This window comes from Aegilops tauschii, chromosome 3 (genome assembly GCF_002575655.3).
Source record: "Aegilops tauschii subsp. strangulata cultivar AL8/78 chromosome 3, Aet v6.0, whole genome shotgun sequence".
NCBI classification, from domain to species: Eukaryota; Viridiplantae; Streptophyta; class Magnoliopsida; order Poales; family Poaceae; genus Aegilops; species Aegilops tauschii.
Window position 1 is genome coordinate 84777171 of NC_053037.3, and position 19108 is coordinate 84796278.

A 19108-nucleotide genomic window follows, 5' to 3' on the forward strand; every position below is an offset into this window, starting at 1 on the left:
ATGTTCAATAGTTCGGTGTGGCGGGGATGCGTATGTTGAGATGGATGTGTGGCCACATGAGGAAGGATCGAGTCCGGAATGATGATATACGAGATAGAGTTGGGGTAGCACCAATTGAAGAGAAGCTTGTCCAACATCGTCTAAGATGGTTTGGGCATATTCAACACAGGCCTCCAGAAGCTCCAGTGCATAGCGGACGGCTAAAGCGTGCGGAGAATGTCAAGAGAGGGCAGGGTAGACCGAATTTGACATGTGAGGAGTCCGTTAAGAGAGACCTGAAGGATTAGAGTATCACCAAAGAACTAGCTATGGACAGTGGTGCGTGGAAGCTTGCTATCCATGTGCCAGAGCCATGAGGTGGTCGCGAGATCTTATGGGTTTCACCTCTAGCCTACCCCAACTTGTTTGGGACTAAAGGCTTTGTTGTTGTTCCCATTAACAATCTTGTGAAGTAGGTAGTGTCGTTATCCCCTTTGAGTAGCCAATTTTCACTAGATCTGTTCTGTCAATATTCCTCCTCTTCTTCCAGCAATGTGTGTATTGAGTTTGCAAGAAAATCTCCTAGCCATTTGCTCTTTGGTTTAAAATCGTAATTCCTCTAGAACCTCCAAGCATTCCAATTCTTTCATCCATTCAACTTTATTCTTGGGAATCTGCCCCCTCAAATCCCCCCCCCCTATTCTTTTGAATATTTATTTATTTTCTTCAATTTCTTCTGCATGAGATCTACTCCTTCCATCCCATAATATAAGAGCGTTTTTTGACACTTATATTATGGGACGGAGGGAGTAGATTGTCTCCGGTTACAATAGGCACATTCCAAAAAAAATCTACTTTCAACAAGAAGGTCACCCTGTGCGTTCGGTTTACATGGTTCGGTTTATACGATTTTTTGGTTTATACGGTATTAATACTTCGGTAAATACGGTATGAAATTAAAATACGGTTCGGTTTCGGTATATACCAAATTATTTCGGTATGGTTTCGGTATATACCATAAAAACCAAAGTTGACGCGAATTTGAAAATGACGTAATAATAATTTTCAAATTTATGACTCAAACACATACTATTTTACACAAATAGTATATGACTACATATATAAGTATATATGCATGCATTGATTCATCTGTTGATGGTTATGGACGTGCTTAGCATTTTAAAAAGAGAAAAATGACTATGTTACAAGAAAAATTTACGTGCTTAGTAGTGAATTTGACTCATGTACAAGAAAAATGACAACTTGTATGGTTGTTCATCTCAGGAAATATAAATTTATTTTTTACTTCGATTTATTCGGTTAACCGTTCGGTTTTTCGGTATATACCATAAAAACCAAAGTTCAAATCGGTATGAAAAGTTCATACCATACCGAAACCAGAAACCATAAAAACCATAAAATCGGTTCGGTTCGGTTTATTTTCGGTATGGTTTTCGGTTCGGTTTTCAAATGCACAGAGTGACAAAAAGGGCATGTTCGGTAGCTCGCTGGCTCCCAGCTTCCGCAAATCTACGAGCGGAGCTAGCCCGAACGGCTCAGCTCCAAGAAGCTGGCTTCCTGGAGCAGAGCGGCACGCACGTACAAAAACTCGGAGCGACGGTTTCGGTGATCTCAGAAATCGAGAATCTGGAGTTGGCGTTATTTACGAGCAGCTGCCACCGCGAAGTGAATCGAAGGGGTCACGTACCGGTTCGCTACTTCTATTTCCCCTGTTCTCGTGTGTTCGCCTGGGCCCTAAGGCCACCTTACCTGTTGAGCCGGCTGGGCTCCGGCCCGCCAGCCAGGTTGGCCTGCTAACACGTACGAGAAGCTGGAGAGAGGAGCCGAACGAATTTCTCAGCGCTACGCTAGCGCTCGCGCCGGAAGCTAGGGATCGAAAAACGAAGCTGGATTTGAGGATTTATTGGAGTTGGGGAGCTGCCGAACAGGCCCGAAGTCTTCCCTGCCAATCCAGCGGTTCGTGACGGTTTTCGTCATAAGGTATTCAAAATCAAAAGGTTTTCCACGCAATGACGTGCGTATCATGTGTGGCCGCTCAACGGTCCGTGACGGTTTTCGTCCGACTTTCGGTCTGCTTGGGGGAAAAAAAGAGGCGGCGACGACGACCTCCTTCCCTTCCCGTCGGCAACCTAAGCGGTGGACTGGAAGAGCTGATCGGTAGCTGATCCGGCCAGTACATCATTTCGGTGTGAATAGTAGAACAAGTAGAGAGTGAGTGTAAACGCGCCGAACGGTCAAGCATTTGTCGCAAGCCAGCCAGACCGGCGGAAGGGAAGCGTTTGTCGGTTCAACCGCACAACATCAGTCCACCGCCACGCCGTTCGCGCGATGCCTTTTCCCTTCCGGAGATCCCAAGGCACAAATACGTACACCGCGATCGCGATGTCTATTTCATCCGGAGATCCCACCCAGGAAACAATTACACACAGACACAGCAGCCGGCTCCCCTCACCCCCCGAGCATTCGCCACTGAGAGAGAGAGAGCGCGCGCATGGCGTCCAACACCGCACCTGCACCCGCCGCCGACGACGAGCTGATGCACGAGTTCGGCCCGCTCCTCCGAGTCTACAAGAGCGGCCGCATCGAGCGCCCCCTCGTGCTCCCGCCCGTCGCACCAGGGCCCGACCCCTCCACCGGCGTCCAGTCCAAGGACGTCGACCTCGGTGCCTACTCCGCCCGCCTCTACCTGCCCCCATCCGCCGCGGCCGCCACGGCGGCGAAGCTCCCCGTCATCGTCTACGTCCACGGCGGCGGCTTCGTGGCCGAGTCGGCAAAGTCCCCCAACTACCACCGCTTCCTCAACGATCTGTCCTCCGCCTGCCCGGCCCTCGGCGTCTCCCTCGACTACCGCCTCGCGCCGGAGCACCCGCTCCCGGCGGCCTACGACGACTGCCTCGACGCGCTCCGCTGGGTGCTCTCCGCGGCCGACCCCTGGGTCGCGGCGCACGGCGACCTCGACCGCGTCTTCGTGGCCGGCGACAGCGCCGGCGCCAACATCTGCCACCACGTCGCCATCCAGCCGGGCGCCGCGCGCCTCGGGGGCGCGGTGCTGATCCACCCCTGGTTCTGGGGCTCCGAGACCGTGGGGGAGGAGACACGCGACCCCGCGGCGCGCGCCCGGGGCGCGGGGCTCTGGATGTTCGCGTGCCCGGGCACCACCGGCATGGACGACCCGCGGATGAACCCCATGGCGCCCGGCGCGCCGGGGCTGGGGGCGCTGGCGTGCGAGCGGGTGATGGTGTGCACGGCGGAGGGCGACTTCCTCAGGTGGCGCGGCCGCGCGTACGCGGAGGCGCTGGCCGCCGCCGGCAAGGGAGTGGAAATGCTGGAGACGGACGGGGAGGGCCACGTCTTCTACCTCTTCAAGCCCGACTGCGACAAGGCCAAGGAGATGCTCGACAGGATCGTGGCCTTCGTTAACGCGGCAGCTTGATGCTCTCCTCACCGGAATTGCAACTCGGTGAATTTTAGCCATGGCAATCCTAGACGTGTTTGTGCTCCGTTCTTGGATTGTGACGATGAAATAAATTGGATTTACTGGAGCAACTCCAATCATCCTCCTGCTTCCTCACCTACCTGGCTACATCTCAATTTTAGGGGTCTTTAGCTTTACCAATTATCACCTCTGATCCTAATGAGTTTTAAATATTTTAATATGAACTACTTACAGACTGAAACGAGTGAACGAACAGACTAAAACAAGTCCATATACATATGCTTAGAAAAATAAAAACATTTTATAATTTGAAAACAAGAAGGTATATTTTATTGTATTTTCTTTTGGCGATTCGATTGTTAGTGTTTGCTGAGTGATGTGCAATGGACTGCTTGCCTTGTGGGCTCCAATTAGATACAATTAATTTCTAGGAGCCCATACAGTTATGTTTTGCTTACCTACTATATGAGCCTAGGTGGTAAATGCAAGATAAATTGGATGGATAGGCCCGAGCCTTACTCGTCTGCGACACCAAAATTAGCATTGGAAATATAGATGTGTATCCAGAGTACCCAAATTATTACACATCTAAATAACTCAACCATCAATCAAACAGAAAAAAGAGGATCAATCTTTGGTTGGTTGATTATGCGGCAATGGTATGCTAGCCCATCAAGGTTCCAAGTTAGACTTAGCACTAGTGTTTGTATTCTTCGGAATTTTTTTCAGTCCATCCGGTAATATGCGTTTAGTGAGGGAAGACGTTCCAGTCGACTATGAAGGTGTCTGTGCCAACTTCATTAATTTCATGATGATGTGCCGGCTTATTCTTTCCAAGGTGTGTTCATAGGATGAGTATATGTGTTTATCTATGTATGCGTCCTAACTGTGTTAAAAAACATTTAAAAAATCGACAAGAATCTTCACGTAAAATCGATGACATAGGATGGCATAGGACTTAGACGTACAATACTTAACATGTGTAGATAAATGTGCTTTAGCAAAACCGCTGTGATGCTCGTCCGAGCTCAGTTTCAAACTGTAGGTTTCTTAGGGTACTCTAATCTGCAGAGAGATGGTGGTTGTAACAGTAGTATTGATGATCATCGTCATCACCTTTTGAAAGGAGGCGGTAGTATCATGGTGGTCATCTTAAAAGCTTCTAGACGCAGTATTATGATGATGATGATGGCCTTTTAACTCCTTATGAAGAAGAATGTTTGTTTCACTTCTTTTGCCTTTTGGCTCACTCCCTCCGTCCGAAATTCGTCGACGCTTAAATTGATGTATCTAGGAGGTAAGTGTGAGGGTTCAGCAACAAGTCAAGCAACCTGTATATTTCCATGGCAGATGTTCTGAACTTTCAAGCTGTTAACAATAAATCAAACTAGTGTGATGCTCGCCCAAGCTCCCTAAAAGATGCCAATATCCTCCATCCAAAAAAAGAAAAAGATGGCCAATATAACTATTATAGCTTCACAGCTCACTCTCTGTTACTCATCTGTAAAGAAATATAAGAGCGTTTAGATCACTATTTAGACATGATACTGGTGCTCAAGAAATAATACCCTCCTCACCGAAAAATCTGCCACTCGATATTACATATTACAACAGTACAGCTTCGTATGCAGAGAAATATACTACATCAAGTCATCATCACTTGAAACATAATGTGATGACAAGTCTTCTAGGATACGAGGACTAAGGAGGGAACTTCAGATTGCATGATCTCTCAAGCATGGATGAGCTGAAGCTGCAGCATTTTACCTCTTGATAAAACATACAGTCATAATAATATGATGATGTAATCATATTTCTCCACGGTAACCTCCACCGCCGTAGTAATCTCTTCTGGAGCCGGCAATCGCCACGGACTTCTGGTGCTCCAGCTTTGGACAGTCAGCAAGACGATGCCCAAGCCCACCACAGAATGCACATCCTTTGACACCACTCTCCTTGGCAATAGCTTCAGCATCCTCCAGCGGGTCAACGAGCTCAGCAAGCACTGGTGGTATTCTTTGCTTCGCTTCCTTGAGCAGGTGCTTGAGGTCAAGAAGCGTGGTCTCTGTCTGGTTCTTGTTGATGAACGTGGTTGCTATTCCCGTTTTCCCGCATCGACCAGTTCGACCAATCCTGTGGACATAGTTCTCTATTTCGGCAGGCATATCATAGTTAATCACGTGCTGGATATCAGGGAAATCAAGACCCTTTGAGGCAACATCAGTAGCCACCAAAACATCCTTCTTTCCATTCTTGAAGAACTCAATCGCGTTTTGCCTCTCCTCCTGATCTTTGCCTCCGTGGATTGCAACAGCTTCCACCCCCTTTAGAAGAAGATACTCATGGATGTAGTCAACATCAGCTTTGTTTTCACAAAATATAAGAACAGGAGGTGGAGTCTTTTGAAGGCATTCAAGGAGATATATAATTCTGGCATCTTCCTTGACATACTCAACTTCTTGGATGACATCAAGATTTGCTGCTCCAGCTCTTCCAACATTGACGATAACTGGCTTTACGAGGGCGCTCTTTGCAAAGTTCTGAATCTTCTTGGGCATAGTGGCAGAAAAAAGAAGGGTTTGCCTTTGTGCCTTGAAATGGTCAAAAACCTCCCGAATGTCATCTTCAAATCCAAGATCAACAAGCCTATCAGCTTCATCTAAAGTTAAATACCTGCTCAAATAAAAAAAGCGCTATTAAGAATTTTGAACACTGTCTGCGGTACTTCTTAAAGAAGCTCGAAGAGGTTTTACTAGTATGAATGATCCAATGTAGAACAATAAAATACAGGCTAAAACATTTGCATTTAAAAAATGGTTATGTCCTAGGTAATGGGGGCATATTCTGGTCTTTGAACAGTGACACTTCACAGTGCATACATATGGAGCATGGAGGATTGACAGCTCTAATCCCCTAAATTTGGTCCAGAGCCACTCAACTTTCAACATTTGTACAACTATGCAGCATGTATAAGGAAATCAGCAACTGAGGATGGTTTAAAACTAAACAGCGTGTATGTGTTGGTAAATAAGCGTTCTTAGTGAAACCTAAAGATTCAACATTGCATCGTTTTATGTATCTTATTCTTCATTGGAGCAGCGCACACTTAAAATTCATTATGCCAAATTCACAAATTGCAGTGCACATCATAAGGGTTGAGCTATGAAATTACAGATTGTTGCTACTAAGGGGCAGACTTCAACAATAGAATTGATACCGGACACATAACTGCAGTGTAGAAGTCAGGAAAAATAATATAAACATTTAGTCAAGAAACAATAACAACATACTCCTTTTTAATATATCACTTCTACTCGAAAGTCTTACATTTACCTTTATCGTTTGTAAATCAAAACATTAAGCCCTGCTTAAAGGTGTTAATCTATTAGAAAGAAGGCTATGTTACTACTTCCAAATAATAGCTTGTGAACAGTATTTGTTTACTATGTGCATCACTTGTATAACAAGTTCTTTTGGTGATGAGGTACAGCATCAGCATGGATGATAATGGAGCATCCACACAAATTCATGCATGCAGAAATTACCACACACCGGCATTGTCCATGAAAGTAACATCTTGGTAGCAGTAGGTCAGCATCTAGGATCAGGATGGTTCCACCATACCAATCTATTTATTTTCCAATAGTTTAATTACTTCCCAACGATGAGGATTAGTTCTTTGATCTATCAAGCATGTTTACATTTAGATTGATATGGCCTATGTTTGCTAGCAGAACCCACCATATAGCGATGCCTATTGTAATTGTTGGCATTAACCAATAACCAAGAAGAACAATCGAACTGTCTCATCCAAAATCTTCTCTACAGTCTATGGTCTCATCTTATTACTCCTGTATTCCTCCCCAGGCCATCACCACTGCTACTCAGTTAGACAAGTTTACATTTAGACTAATCTCGGATCTGGCCAATATTTGTTAGGAGAGCCCTTGACGATGACTACTGTAATCGTTGGCATTAATCAGGAACAATGAAGTCATTATCTCATTGCCTTCTCTACCCAGTATAATCTCATCTTCCTCTACAACCCTCACATCAGCCACATTGTCTGGCGGTCACCCCTATTGGCTATTGCAATGTACAAATGTGCATCACATTCATTGACGAAATACCAAGTTTTATCCATCAGAAATACACTCACCAGTCCAGCTAAAAAAATGCATCCCGAGAATTTTAGTTAAGATTAGAACAAAGGCAGTAAGTGTATTTTCTTGAGCTTATCAGAAAACAGGGCTCTTCTTGAACAATGGAAGTCCTTATCTTATCTCAAATCTTCTCTACCCAGTCTAGTCTCATCTTCCTCCTACATCCCTCACATCAGCAAACATTGTCTTGTGATCACCCCTAATGCAATGTACAAATGTACATCACATTCACTGACGAATTATGTGTTTTACCCATCAGAAATACACTCACCAGTCCATCCACACTAATACTCCCTCCGTAAAGAAATATAAGAGTGTTTAGATCACTACTACATTTCTTTACGGAGGGAGTATGTCCCAAGATCTTTAGTGAAGACTAGAACAAAGGGAGCAAGTGTATCTCTTGAGCTTATCCGGAAACAGGGCTATTGCTGAAAAGCATATCCTATGTAGCTTTCATATTAGCAATTCAGCCATAACAGAGTTTTAGTTCAAACTTCATTATCTGGCTCAACGCCTAAGTAGAAAATTATGAACCTATGAGACTAGCAGAACAGTTATACTCTGTTATCTGTCAAAGCCATAAAAACACCAAATCAATCACAAAATCCAATGGGTACCTGCAATTGTCAAGGTTCATCTTCTTCTTGGCGAGAAGATCCTTGAGCCGTCCAGGTGTGGCCACCACAATATGTACGCCCTTCTTCACCACATCGAGTTGTGTCCTCATGTCTATACCCCCAATGCAAAGCAATGGTCGTATTTCTGGGAATCCAGCCTGCTTGAGTGGAGTGAGGAACATGTCGATGACATCATATGTCTGCTTGGCCAGCTCCCGTGATGGGCAAATGATCATGCCAAACGGGCCCTCCCCAGGCACAATAGGCATCAACATCTCCTCTTGCAGCGCCACCATGATGAGGGGCAGCACGAACACCAGAGTCTTCCCTGACCCGGTGAAGGCGATGCCGATCATGTCGCGCCCGGAGAGCACCACGGGAAGCCCCTGCACCTGGATGGGCGTGGGCTGCACGATGCCCTTCTCGCGGAGCATCCGGAGGACGGGCTCGGGGAAGCGGAGGTCACGGAAGTCGCGGGCGGGCGGCGGGATCTCGTCGCCTTCGACGAGGATGTGCCACTTGCGGCGGAGCTCGTCGGCCTTGGTGCGCGGCATGCGGCGGAGCCGCAGCGGCGGCTTCCAGCCGGTGCGGAGCGGCTCGGTGTAGGTGATGCCCTTGGCGAGCTCCCGCACGGACATGAGCGTGTTCTTGTTGGAGAGGTTGTCGATCATCTCCTTCTCCTGCAGGATGATCTGCTCGGTGGCGGTGACCTCCGGGGCCGCGCGCTTGAGCTGCGTGGACGTGACGAGGAGGCTGGGCTTGGCGGCGGGGGCTGCGTCATCGGGGGCGGCGGCGGGGTTGGCCGTCGGCGGGGGCGGGGGCGGTGGTAGGGAGCCCGCGGAGGCGGCGGCGGCGGGCTTGGAGAGGCGCTGGTGGCGGAGGCGGTCGGCCTCCATGGCCCTGCGCTTGGAGACGGGGATGTACTCCTCGTAGTCGTCCTCGTCATCGGATTTGGCGGCGGCCGCCGCGCCGGGGGGCATGGCTGGGGTTAGGGTTCGGAGGAAGGAGAGGCAGAGGTGGGGATTTCGTCGGGCACGGGAGGGAGACGAGAGTGGAGAGTACGGGGGCTTTTTATCCCAGAGACTAGAAAAAATCCCTAAAAAGTCCCTAGGAACCAAACGAAAGGGACTTTTTCTACAGGGACTAGAAAAAGTCTAGGACTTCTGAACCAAACACCCCCTATATCGATTCGACCAGAGAGCGAAGCAAACCGCCGTTTGCCATATCGATTCGACCAGAGAGCGAAGCAAACCGCCATTTGCCGTCAGGTGCATTTAAGGTTATTTTTGTGTGTGTGTTATTTAAGAAATTCTTTTTTGGCGAATTTTGTTTAAAAATTCTGTGGGCCAATTATTCGAAAACACATCTTAAGGAAAGTCCACTATCAAAGGATTTTTTTTATCTTTTCCTCTCTCGCTAGGGCTTCATCCTCTCGTTGTCACGTCCACATTGAGTCACCGTCCTCCGCCGCTGCTTCCTCCCCGTTCTGCAACCGCTCGGGCTGATCTAGGAGTGACCATTTGTCACTTCCCAGCCTTTTTTAACACAGTACAGACGCAAGCGCTCATATACATGCACATACACTCACCCCTATGAACGCACACACGCACGCCCTACCCTCTATGAGCACCTCCGAAAGACTGAGCCGACATATCAACTTAAAATTTACGAAGTTACCGTAGGCACCTCGTCATCGACGGGAACGTCTCCTCCCACTGAATGCGCATCGCTAGAAATCCTGAAATAAATGCAGGAATAAATGCGAGCACCGGGTTTTAAACCCTGGTGGGTTAGGGACACCACAGTCCCTCTAACCATCCAACCACAGATTGGTTCGCATCACTTCCCGACCTTGGCTTGACGTGTTTGGGGTCTACTGCAGGTGAAGTTTCTAGGGTTTGGAGTGACACGAGAAGGATCCTATCCATGGCAGCTGATGCATCTGCGTCTGGTACGGGTGACAAAGACCTTGAAGAGATCATACACCAGTTGGGGATCAAGGGGTACGACCTGGATAATATCGTCTTTGAGGAAGAGGAGCTATCGTCAATGATCTCTACTCGATGGATGGCTATTGTACGAGTGTACACCACGAAGGATTATGGGGATCAAGGGGTACGACCTGGATAATATCGTCTTTGAGGAAGAGGAGCCATCGTCAATGATCTCTACTCGATGGCTGGCTATTGCAGGAGTGTACACTGTTGGGGAACGTAGTAATAATTCAAAAAAAAACCTACGTGTCACCAAGATCAATCTAGGAGATACTAGCAACGAGAGAGAGGGAGTGCATCTTCATACCCTTGAAGATCGCTAAGCGGAAGCGTTACAAGGAACGCGGATGATGGAGTCGTACTCGCGGCGATTCAAATCGCGGAATATCCGATCTAGCGCCGAACAAACGGCGCCTTGATACGTCTCCAACGTATCTATAATTTTTTATTGTTCCATGCTATTATATTATCCATCTAGGATGTTTTATATGTATTTATATGCTATTTTATATGATTTTTTGGACTAACCTATTAACCTAGAGCCCAGTGCCACTTTTTGTTTTTTTCTTTATTTTTGAGTTTTGCAGAAAAGGAATACCAAACGGAATCCAATTGACGTGCCAATTTTTGATGATTTTTATGGACCAAAAGAAGCCCCCGGAGTAAAAGAGTTGGGCCAGAAGAGTCCCGGGCCGTCCACGAGGGTGGGGGGCGCGTCCCCCTATCTCGTGGACGACTCGGAGACCCCCCTGACGTGAGAACTACGCCAAAAATTCCTATAAATACAGAAACCTCCAGAAAATAACCTAGATCGGGAGTTCCGCCGCCGCAAGCTTGTGTAGCCACCAAAAATCAATCGGGACCCTGTTCCGGCACCCTGCCGGAGGGGGATCCCTCACCGGTGGCCATCTTCATCATCCCAGCGCTCTCCATGACGAGGAGGGAGTAGTTCACCCTCGGGGCTGAGGGTATGTACCAGTAGCTATGTGTTTGATCTCTCTCTCTTGTGTTCTTGATGTGGCACGATCTTGATGTATCGCGAGCTTTGCTATTATAGTTGGATCTTATGATGTTTCTCCTCCTCTACCCTCTTGTAATGGATTGAGTTTTCCCTTTGAAGTTATCTTATCGAATTGAGTCTTTAAGGATTTGAGAACACTTGATGTATGTCTTGCATGTGCTTATCTGTGGTGACAATGGGATATTCACGTGATCTACTTGATGTATGTTTTGGTGATCAACTTGCGGGTTCAGTGACCTTGTGAACTTATTGAAAGAACATGCGGTGCCCCCATGTTTGGTTTTGGTAATTGATGACAATCTCTATGGACTAATGGTTGCCTTGAGTTATATTTGAAGGATTTGTCCATAGGCTTTTCTTGAAGTCCATGTGTTGGTTTCAAGGAGTTTATGTGGTGACCAAGGTGTTATTAAGGAATTATCCAAAGATTGGTCATGTGAGAGTAGAGCTTATTGCAAGCATGTCTTGAAGAAGAAGATTGTGTGATCATTCATGTTTACCTTCAAGACATCATCCAAATGAAGAGAGTTGGAAAGAGTCAAGGTTGATCAAGACTAAGTCAAGAGTGAATCAAGTTGATCAACACACAAAGCGCACAAGATGTACCGAGAGGGATCAAGCGATCCCATAGTGTGGTAAGCATTGTCAATTACGCTTTGTGTACTAACCCATGATCTTCGTGAGAGTTCTTTGTGGGGTTAGGTTGCGGTGTGCAAGTTCAAGTGAAGCATCATGAAGAGATCAAATGCTTGAAGCTTGCCGTCCATTGTGGCGACAATGGACTTGTGAAGATGTTGCGGTGTGCAAGTTCAAGTGAAGCATCATGACGAGATCAAATGCTTGAAGCTTGCCGTCCATTGCGGTGACAATGGACTTGTGAAGATGTGCGGAAGAGTGGCTCACCCATAGTGGAGTATGGGGGAGCAATCAACTAGTCTTCATCGAGCCAACACAACCAAGAAAGGTGGTCCAACTTGAGGGAGTCAAGATCGTCATCATCTAGCTCAAGTGGACCATGTGCAAGGCAAAGGTTTGCTCTTGATAGGTTTTCTATTTTACCGGTCTCATGATGGTAGTTGGGAGACTGGGTTATAGGATCGATTGCCGTACTATCAAGGGGGGCTCTCGATGAGTAGCTTGATCGTATCGTTCATAGAGAGCTCAAACCATTGCATCCTTGCATCATCTTTGTTGGTTCTTGTTTGGTTCTTCTCTTTGTGAGTTTTGGAGCTTATGGTCATCTTGATGACAAGCTCGAGTTCATCGAAAACGGAGTTCACTCGCATCTTCTATGATGTTTTCGATGTTGGAGGTTATGTCGGTTCTTCTCGGTTGGAGGTTTCACTCCTCTATTTGTTGGCATACCTCCCCTGCCTCTTCTTACTATAACCAGTCGATGTTTTGATGCTACTCATCGTCTTGTATCCAACAAGCTTGAGTTTGCTCAATTCGGAGCTCATATGAAGAAGTTATGGCAGTTCTGGTTTTCTTCCTGCGGTAGTACCGCGGCCAGAGCGGCAGTACCGCTTATCGCCCCAAGCGGTAGTACCGCTGTCCAAAGCGGTAGTACCGCCTATGGCCATAAGCGGTAGTACGGCTACGGTTCCACGCTGGTACCGCCTCGATTTTGGGTCTTGCATTTTTCGTGTCGAGTTTTGCAGTAGTTGCACGGCAGTAAGGCACGGCAGTTCCGCCTATAAGCAGTAGTACCGCCCCGATGGGCGGTAGTACCGCCTGTAAGCGGTAGTACCGCTCCGGTCGGGCGGTAGTACCGCTACTGCATCTTTGGTCCCGTGTTCTGCTCCTCCAGCGGTAGTACCGCTGGGGTGCGCGGTAGTACCGCTTATAAGCGGTACTACCGCCCCAAGGTTCATGTTTGGTTGCTCCTTTTCCCTGCTTCTTCCGCCAGAGCGGTAGTACCGCTCGTGGAGCGGTAGTACCGCTCGTGTGCGGGCTGAGCACATAACGGTTGGATTTTTCCCCTTCTATAAAAGGGGGTCTTCTTCCCCAATGAACCTTATCTTTTGAGCTCGTGTTCTTCCCCCATTGTTGACCTTCTTCGAGCTTGCTAACTCTCAATCCCTCCATGGATTCTTGCTAGTTTTTGAGGGAAAAGAGAGAGGAGATCTAGATCCACATTTCCACCAATCACTTTCTCCTCTATGTGAGGGGAACCCCTTGGATCTAGATCTTGAAGTTCTTGGTGTTCTCCTTCTTGTTCTTCCTCTCATTTTCCTCTAGCATTAGTTGCTTCGGTGGGATTTGAGAGAGAAGGACTTGGGCACTCCGTGTGCCCTTGCCATTGCATTTGGTGCATCGGTTTGAGTTCTCCACGGTGATACGTGGAAGTTACAAGTTGAGAACCTTATTACTCTTGGGTGCTTGGTGCCCTTGAGCTTGTTCCTCTTGGGTGCTTGGGCGCCCTAGACGGTTGGTGGTGTTCGGAGCTCAATCATTGTGGTGTAAAGCTCCGGGCAAGCGTCGGGGTCTCCAATTAGGTTGTGGAGATCGCCCCGAGCAATTTGACGGGTTCGGTGACCGCCCCCAAGGGTTGCCATTTGTACGGGTTCGGTGACCGCCCTCAAGGGTCCCTTAGTGGAATCACGACATCTTGCATTGTGCGAGGGCGTGAGGAGATTACGGTGGCCCTAGTGGCTTCTTGGGGAGCATTGTGCCTCCACACCACTCCAAACGGAGATTAGCATCCGCAAGGGTGTGAACTTCGGGATACATCGTCGTCTCCGCGTGCCTCGGTTATCTCTTACCCGAACCCTTTACTTATGCACTTTACTTTGTGATAGCCATATTGTTTCTTGTCATATATCTTGCTATCACTTAGTTGTTTATCTTGCTTAGCATAAGTTGTTGGTGCACATAGGTGAGCCTAGTTGTTGTAGGTTTTGTGCTTGTCAAATTAACCGCTAGGTTTATTCCGCATTTGTTCAAGCCTAAACCGTAATTATTTTAAAGCGCCTATTCACCCCCCCTCTAGGCGACATCCACGATCTTTCACTTATGCATAGGGGTTGGCACACGTTTTCGTCTTGACTCTCCGTTAGAAACTTTGGGGCACTCTTTGAAGTTCTTTGTGTTGGTTGAATAGATGAATCTGAGATTGTGTGATGCATATCGTATAATCATACCCACGGATACTTGAGGTGACATTGGAGTATCTAGGTGACACTAGGGTTTTGGTTGATTTGTGTCTTAAGGTGTTATTCTAGTACGAACTCTAGGATAGATCGAACGGAAAGAATAGCTTCGTGTTATTTTACTACGGACTCTTGAATAGATCGATCAGAAAGGATAACTTTGAGGTGGTTTCGTACCCTACAATAATCTCTTCGTTTGTTCTTTGCTATTAGTGACTTTGGAGTGACTCTTTGTTGCATGTTGAGGGATAGTTATATGATCCAATTATGTTATTATTGTTGAGAGAACTTGCACTACTGAAAGTATGAACCCTAGGCCTTGTTTCCTAGGATTGCAATACCGTTTACGCTCACTTTTATTTACTTGTTACCTTGCTGTTTTTATATTATCAGATTACAAAAACCTATATCTACCATCCATATTGCACTTGTATCACCATCTCTTCGCCGAACTAGTGCACCTATACAACTTACCATTGTATTGGGTGTGTTGGGGACACAAGAGACTCTTTGTTATTTGGTTGCGGGGTTGTTTGAGAGAGACCATCTTCGTCCTATGCCTCCCACGGATTGATAAACCTTAGGTCATCCACTTGAGGGAAATTTGCTATTGTCCTACAAACTTCTGCACTTGGAGGCCCAACAACGTCTACAAGAAGAAGGTTGTGTAGTAGACATCACGCCTCCGCGTTCAACACACGTACAGCCCGGGGACGTCTCCTCCTTCTTGATCCAGCAAGGGGAGAGGAGAAGTTGAGGGAGAGCTCCGGCAGCACGACGGCGTGGTGGTGGAGCTTGCAGTTCTCCGGCAAGGCTTCGCCAAGCGCTACGGAGGAGGAGGAGGTGTTGGAGAGGGGGAGGGATGCGCCAGGGAAGGAGTGCGGCTGCCCTCCCACCCCCCCTCTATTTATAGGGTGAAGGGAGAGGGGGCCGTCCCCCTAGATGCATCTAGAGGGGGGCGGCGGCCAAGGGGGGGACTTGCCCCCCAAGTTTGGTGGGAGGCGCCCCCACCCCCTAGGGTTTTCAACCCTAGGTGCCTTGGGCCCTTGGGGGCGCACCAACCCACCAAGGGCTGGTTCCCACCCTTGTTCAGCCCACTTGGCCCACCCGGTGGTCCCCATACAATACCGATAATCCCCGAAATTATTCCGGCGACTGAAACTGGACTTCCCATATATAATTCTTCACCTCTGGACCATTCCGGAACTCCTCGTGACGTCCAGGATCTCATCCGGGACACCGAACAACCTTCAGTAACCACATACTATTTCCCATAACAACTCTAGCGTCACCGAACCTTAAGTGTGTAGACCCTACGGGTTCGGGAACCATGCAGACATGACCGAGACATCTCTCCGGCCAATAACCAACAGCGGGATCTAGATACCCATGTTGGCTCCCACATGTTCCACGATGATCTCATCGGATGAACCACGATGTCGAGGATTCAATCAATCCCGTATACAATTCCCTTCGTCCACCGGTATGTTACTTGCCCGAGATTCGAGCGTCGGTATCTCTATACCTTGTTCAATCTCGTTACCGGCAAGTCTCTTTACTCGTTCCGTAATGCATGATCCCGTGGCTAACTCCTTAGTCACATTGAGCTCATTATGATGATGCATTACCGAGTGGGCCCAGAGATACCTCTCCGTCATACGGAGTGACAAATCCCAGTCTCGATTCGTGCCAACCCAACAGACACTTTCGGAGATACCTGTAGTGCACCTTTATAGCCACCCATTTACATTGTGATGTTTGGTACACCCAAAGCATTCCTACGGTATCCGGGAGTTGCACAATCTCATGGTCTAAGGAAATGATACTTGACATTAGAAAAGCTTTAGCAAACGAACTACACGATCTTGTGCTACGCTTAGGATTGGGTCTTGTTCATCACATCATTCTCCCAATGATGTGATCCCGTTATCAACGACATCCAATGTCCATGGTCAGGAAACCACGACCATCTATTGATCAACGAGCTAGTCAACTAGAGGCTTACTGGGGACATATTATGGTCTACGTATTCACACATGCATTATGGTTTCCGGTTAATACAATTATAGCATGAACAAGGAAACATAATAATAACCACTTTATTATTGCCTCTAGGGCATATTTCCAACATACACCTCGAAGGATTATGGGGATTCCAGGTTCTATAATATAAGAATATGCGTAGTGCTTGGGATTTGGCTCAAACGGTGAAGTTCAGATCGTTGGGACAATAACTTGTACACCATGCAGTTTTCATGATTGGGAGATTGGGACAAAGTGGTAGAGGGAGGGCCTTGGACATTTCGAGAAAGTCTAATCCTAGTGGCACCTTGTGATAGGTTCACAAAACTCTCTACCATGGATTTGAACAAGCTTAAGATGCGGGTACAGATCCATAACTTACCGATTAGGCTTATGCATTTGTTGAAGTCTTTAGCTGGTAATATGGGTGAGTTCTATGCAGAGGAAAATCACTCATGTGACTTTTCGGGAACGACTACAATAGAATCTCATCCTGAGATGAAAAAATAGAAAAAATCGAGTTGGACCATCGGATGGGCGATTGATGGCTTAGATTCGGTTAAAGGGATTTGTGCAGACAACTTTGCAAAAAGGTCCCTCGCACGATGTCATGGTTTTGTCATGGCAGATGTCCTCGTGAAAGGACCAAGTCGTGAGGCCATAGATGCTAGGTGATCGCTTGAACGGGGTTGGTCGGAATCAAGGGAAACGCGAGTTTTACCCAAATTCGGCCCCTCGCGGTGGAGGTAAAAGCCTACATCCTGCTTGATTGCTATTGATGATGATGATGATGATCTCGATTACAAGGGTGCTATTTCGCTACCTCTAACCTCGAGAGCTATTGACCTATCTCCAATGACTTGTCTCTAACCTCTCCTTTAGACAACCCCGGAGCCCACTTTATATAATAGCAAGGTCCCTGGGGTTTACAGTAGGTTTCAGAGTCCTACTCTTAATTGGAGTCCTACTCTAAGTCTTGTTGATCTTCTGTTGCTTCCAAGTGAGGAAGTGTCCACCCCGTGTATGATCGTTGAGCCGGCAATAGCAAACCGGGTCTCCTCTTCCGAACCAATCAACCCAAACCGGGTCAATCCTCCGTCTGGTCTTGCTTCCCATGTCAGGGAACTTTCCTCTTCTTGGACCTTCTCTGTGAGCCGACCCATTGGGCTCTTATCAAGCTGGCCACATGTCAGGTCTCGTCGCTGAGCCCTGGATTCCTCCTTGTCGTCTTATCTTAACCCGGAAATTGGGGCGATCCATAGAGCCTTCAAGCTCTAGGTCGGGTCAAACCTTTAGCCGGGTTATAACCATGGGGAATATCCCCAACACACCAAGTTAATTTGCGACTGATGTCTGATACGTCTCCGTCGTATCTACTTTTTCAAACACTTTTGCCCTTGTTTTGGACTCTAACTTGCATGATTTGAATGGAACTAACCCGGACTGACGATGTTTTCAGCAGACTTTCCATGGTGTTATTTATGTGCAGAAACAAAAGTTCTCGGAATGACCTGAAACTCCATGGAACATCTATTTGGAAAATAAGAAAATACTGGAAGAAAAATCCATGTCAGGGGGCCCACACCCTGTCCACAAGGGTGGGGGCGCGCCTACCCCCCCGGGCACGCCCCCCTACCTCGTGGGCCCCCTGACGCTCCACCGACCTCAACTCCAACTCCATATATTCACTTTCGGGGAGAAAATCAGGGAGAAGAATTCATCGCGTTTTACGATACGGAGCCGCCGCCAAGCCCTAAAACCTCTTGGGAGGGCTGATCTGGAGTCCGTTCGGGGCTCCGGAGAGGGGAATCCGTCGTCGTCGTCATCATCAACCATCCTCCATCACCAATTTCATGATGCTCACCGCCGTGCGTGAGTAATTCCATCGTAGGCTTGCTGGACGGTGATGGGTTGGATGAGATCTATCATGTAATCGAGTTAGTTTTGTTAGGGTTTGATCCCTAGTATCCACTATGTTCTGAGATTGATGTTGCTATGACTTTGCTATGCTTAATGCTTGTCACTAGGGCCCGAGTGCCATGATTTCAGATCTGAACCTATTATGTTTTCATGAATATATGTGAGTTCTTGATCCTATCTTGCAAGTCTATAGTCACCTACTATATATGTGTTATGATCCGGCAACCCCGAAGTGACAATAATCGGGACCACTCCCGGTGATGACCGTAGTTTGAGGAGTTCATGTATTCACTACGTGTTAATGCTTTGGTCCGGTACTCTATTAAAAGGAGGCTGAAAGAACATGCGGTGCCCCCATGTTTGGTTTTGGTAATTGATGACAATCTCTATGGACTAATGGTTGCCTTGAGTTATATTTGAAGGATTTGTCCATAGGCATTTCTTGAAGTCCATGTGTTGGTTTCAAGGAGTTTATGTGGTGACCAAGGTGTTATTAAGGAATTATCCAAAGATTGGTCATGTGAGAGTTGAGCTTATTGCAAGCATGTCTTGAAGAAGAAGATTGTGTGATCATTCGTGTTTACCTTCAAGACATCATCCAAATGAAGAGAGTTGGAAAGAGTCAAGGTTGATCAAGACTAAGGCAAGAGTGAATCAAGTTGATCAACACACAAAGCGCACAAGATGTACCGAGAGGGATCGAGTGATCCCATGGTGTGGTAAGCATTGTCAATTACGCTTTGTGTACTAACCCATGATCTTCGTGAGAGTTCTTTGTGG

At 47.3% G+C, this 19108-nt stretch overlaps 2 protein-coding genes across 2 annotated transcripts; one reads left to right on the forward strand and one right to left on the reverse strand.

The window, feature by feature from the left end:
* The first annotated feature begins 2381 nt into the window (after window positions 1-2381).
* LOC109778455 (tuliposide A-converting enzyme 2, chloroplastic) lies at window positions 2382-3677 on the forward strand. Its single transcript, XM_020337010.4, has one exon. It carries the CDS (start codon window positions 2492-2494, stop codon window positions 3431-3433), a length of 942 nt encoding a protein of 313 aa, XP_020192599.1. The 5' UTR covers window positions 2382-2491; the 3' UTR covers window positions 3434-3677.
* A 1221-nt stretch (window positions 3678-4898) lies between these two features.
* On the reverse strand, window positions 4899-9296 carry LOC109778443 (DEAD-box ATP-dependent RNA helicase 35A). The gene is made up of 2 exons (XM_020336999.4): window positions 8220-9296; window positions 4899-6109 (listed from the first exon to the last, which is right to left on the reverse strand). The coding sequence occupies exons 1-2, from the start codon at window positions 9197-9199 to the stop codon at window positions 5245-5247; spliced, it is 1845 nt and encodes a 614-aa protein (XP_020192588.3). The 5' UTR covers window positions 9200-9296; the 3' UTR covers window positions 4899-5244.
* Window positions 9297-19108: the final 9812 nt, after the last annotated feature.

What these genes read in the sequence shown, in the direction of transcription:
- LOC109778443 (XM_020336999.4), bottom strand. Translation starts at nt 9,199, where the DNA reads ATGCCCCCCGGCGCGGCGGCCGCCGCCAAATCCGATGACGAGGACGAC. An exon ending in ATGAACCTTGACAATTGCAG is followed by an intron (nt 6,110 to 8,219) that starts GTACCCATTGGA and finishes TTATTTGAGCAG; the next exon opens with GTATTTAACTTTAGATGAAG.
- LOC109778455 (XM_020337010.4), top strand. Translation starts at nt 2,492, where the DNA reads ATGGCGTCCAACACCGCACCTGCACCCGCCGCCGACGACGAGCTGATG.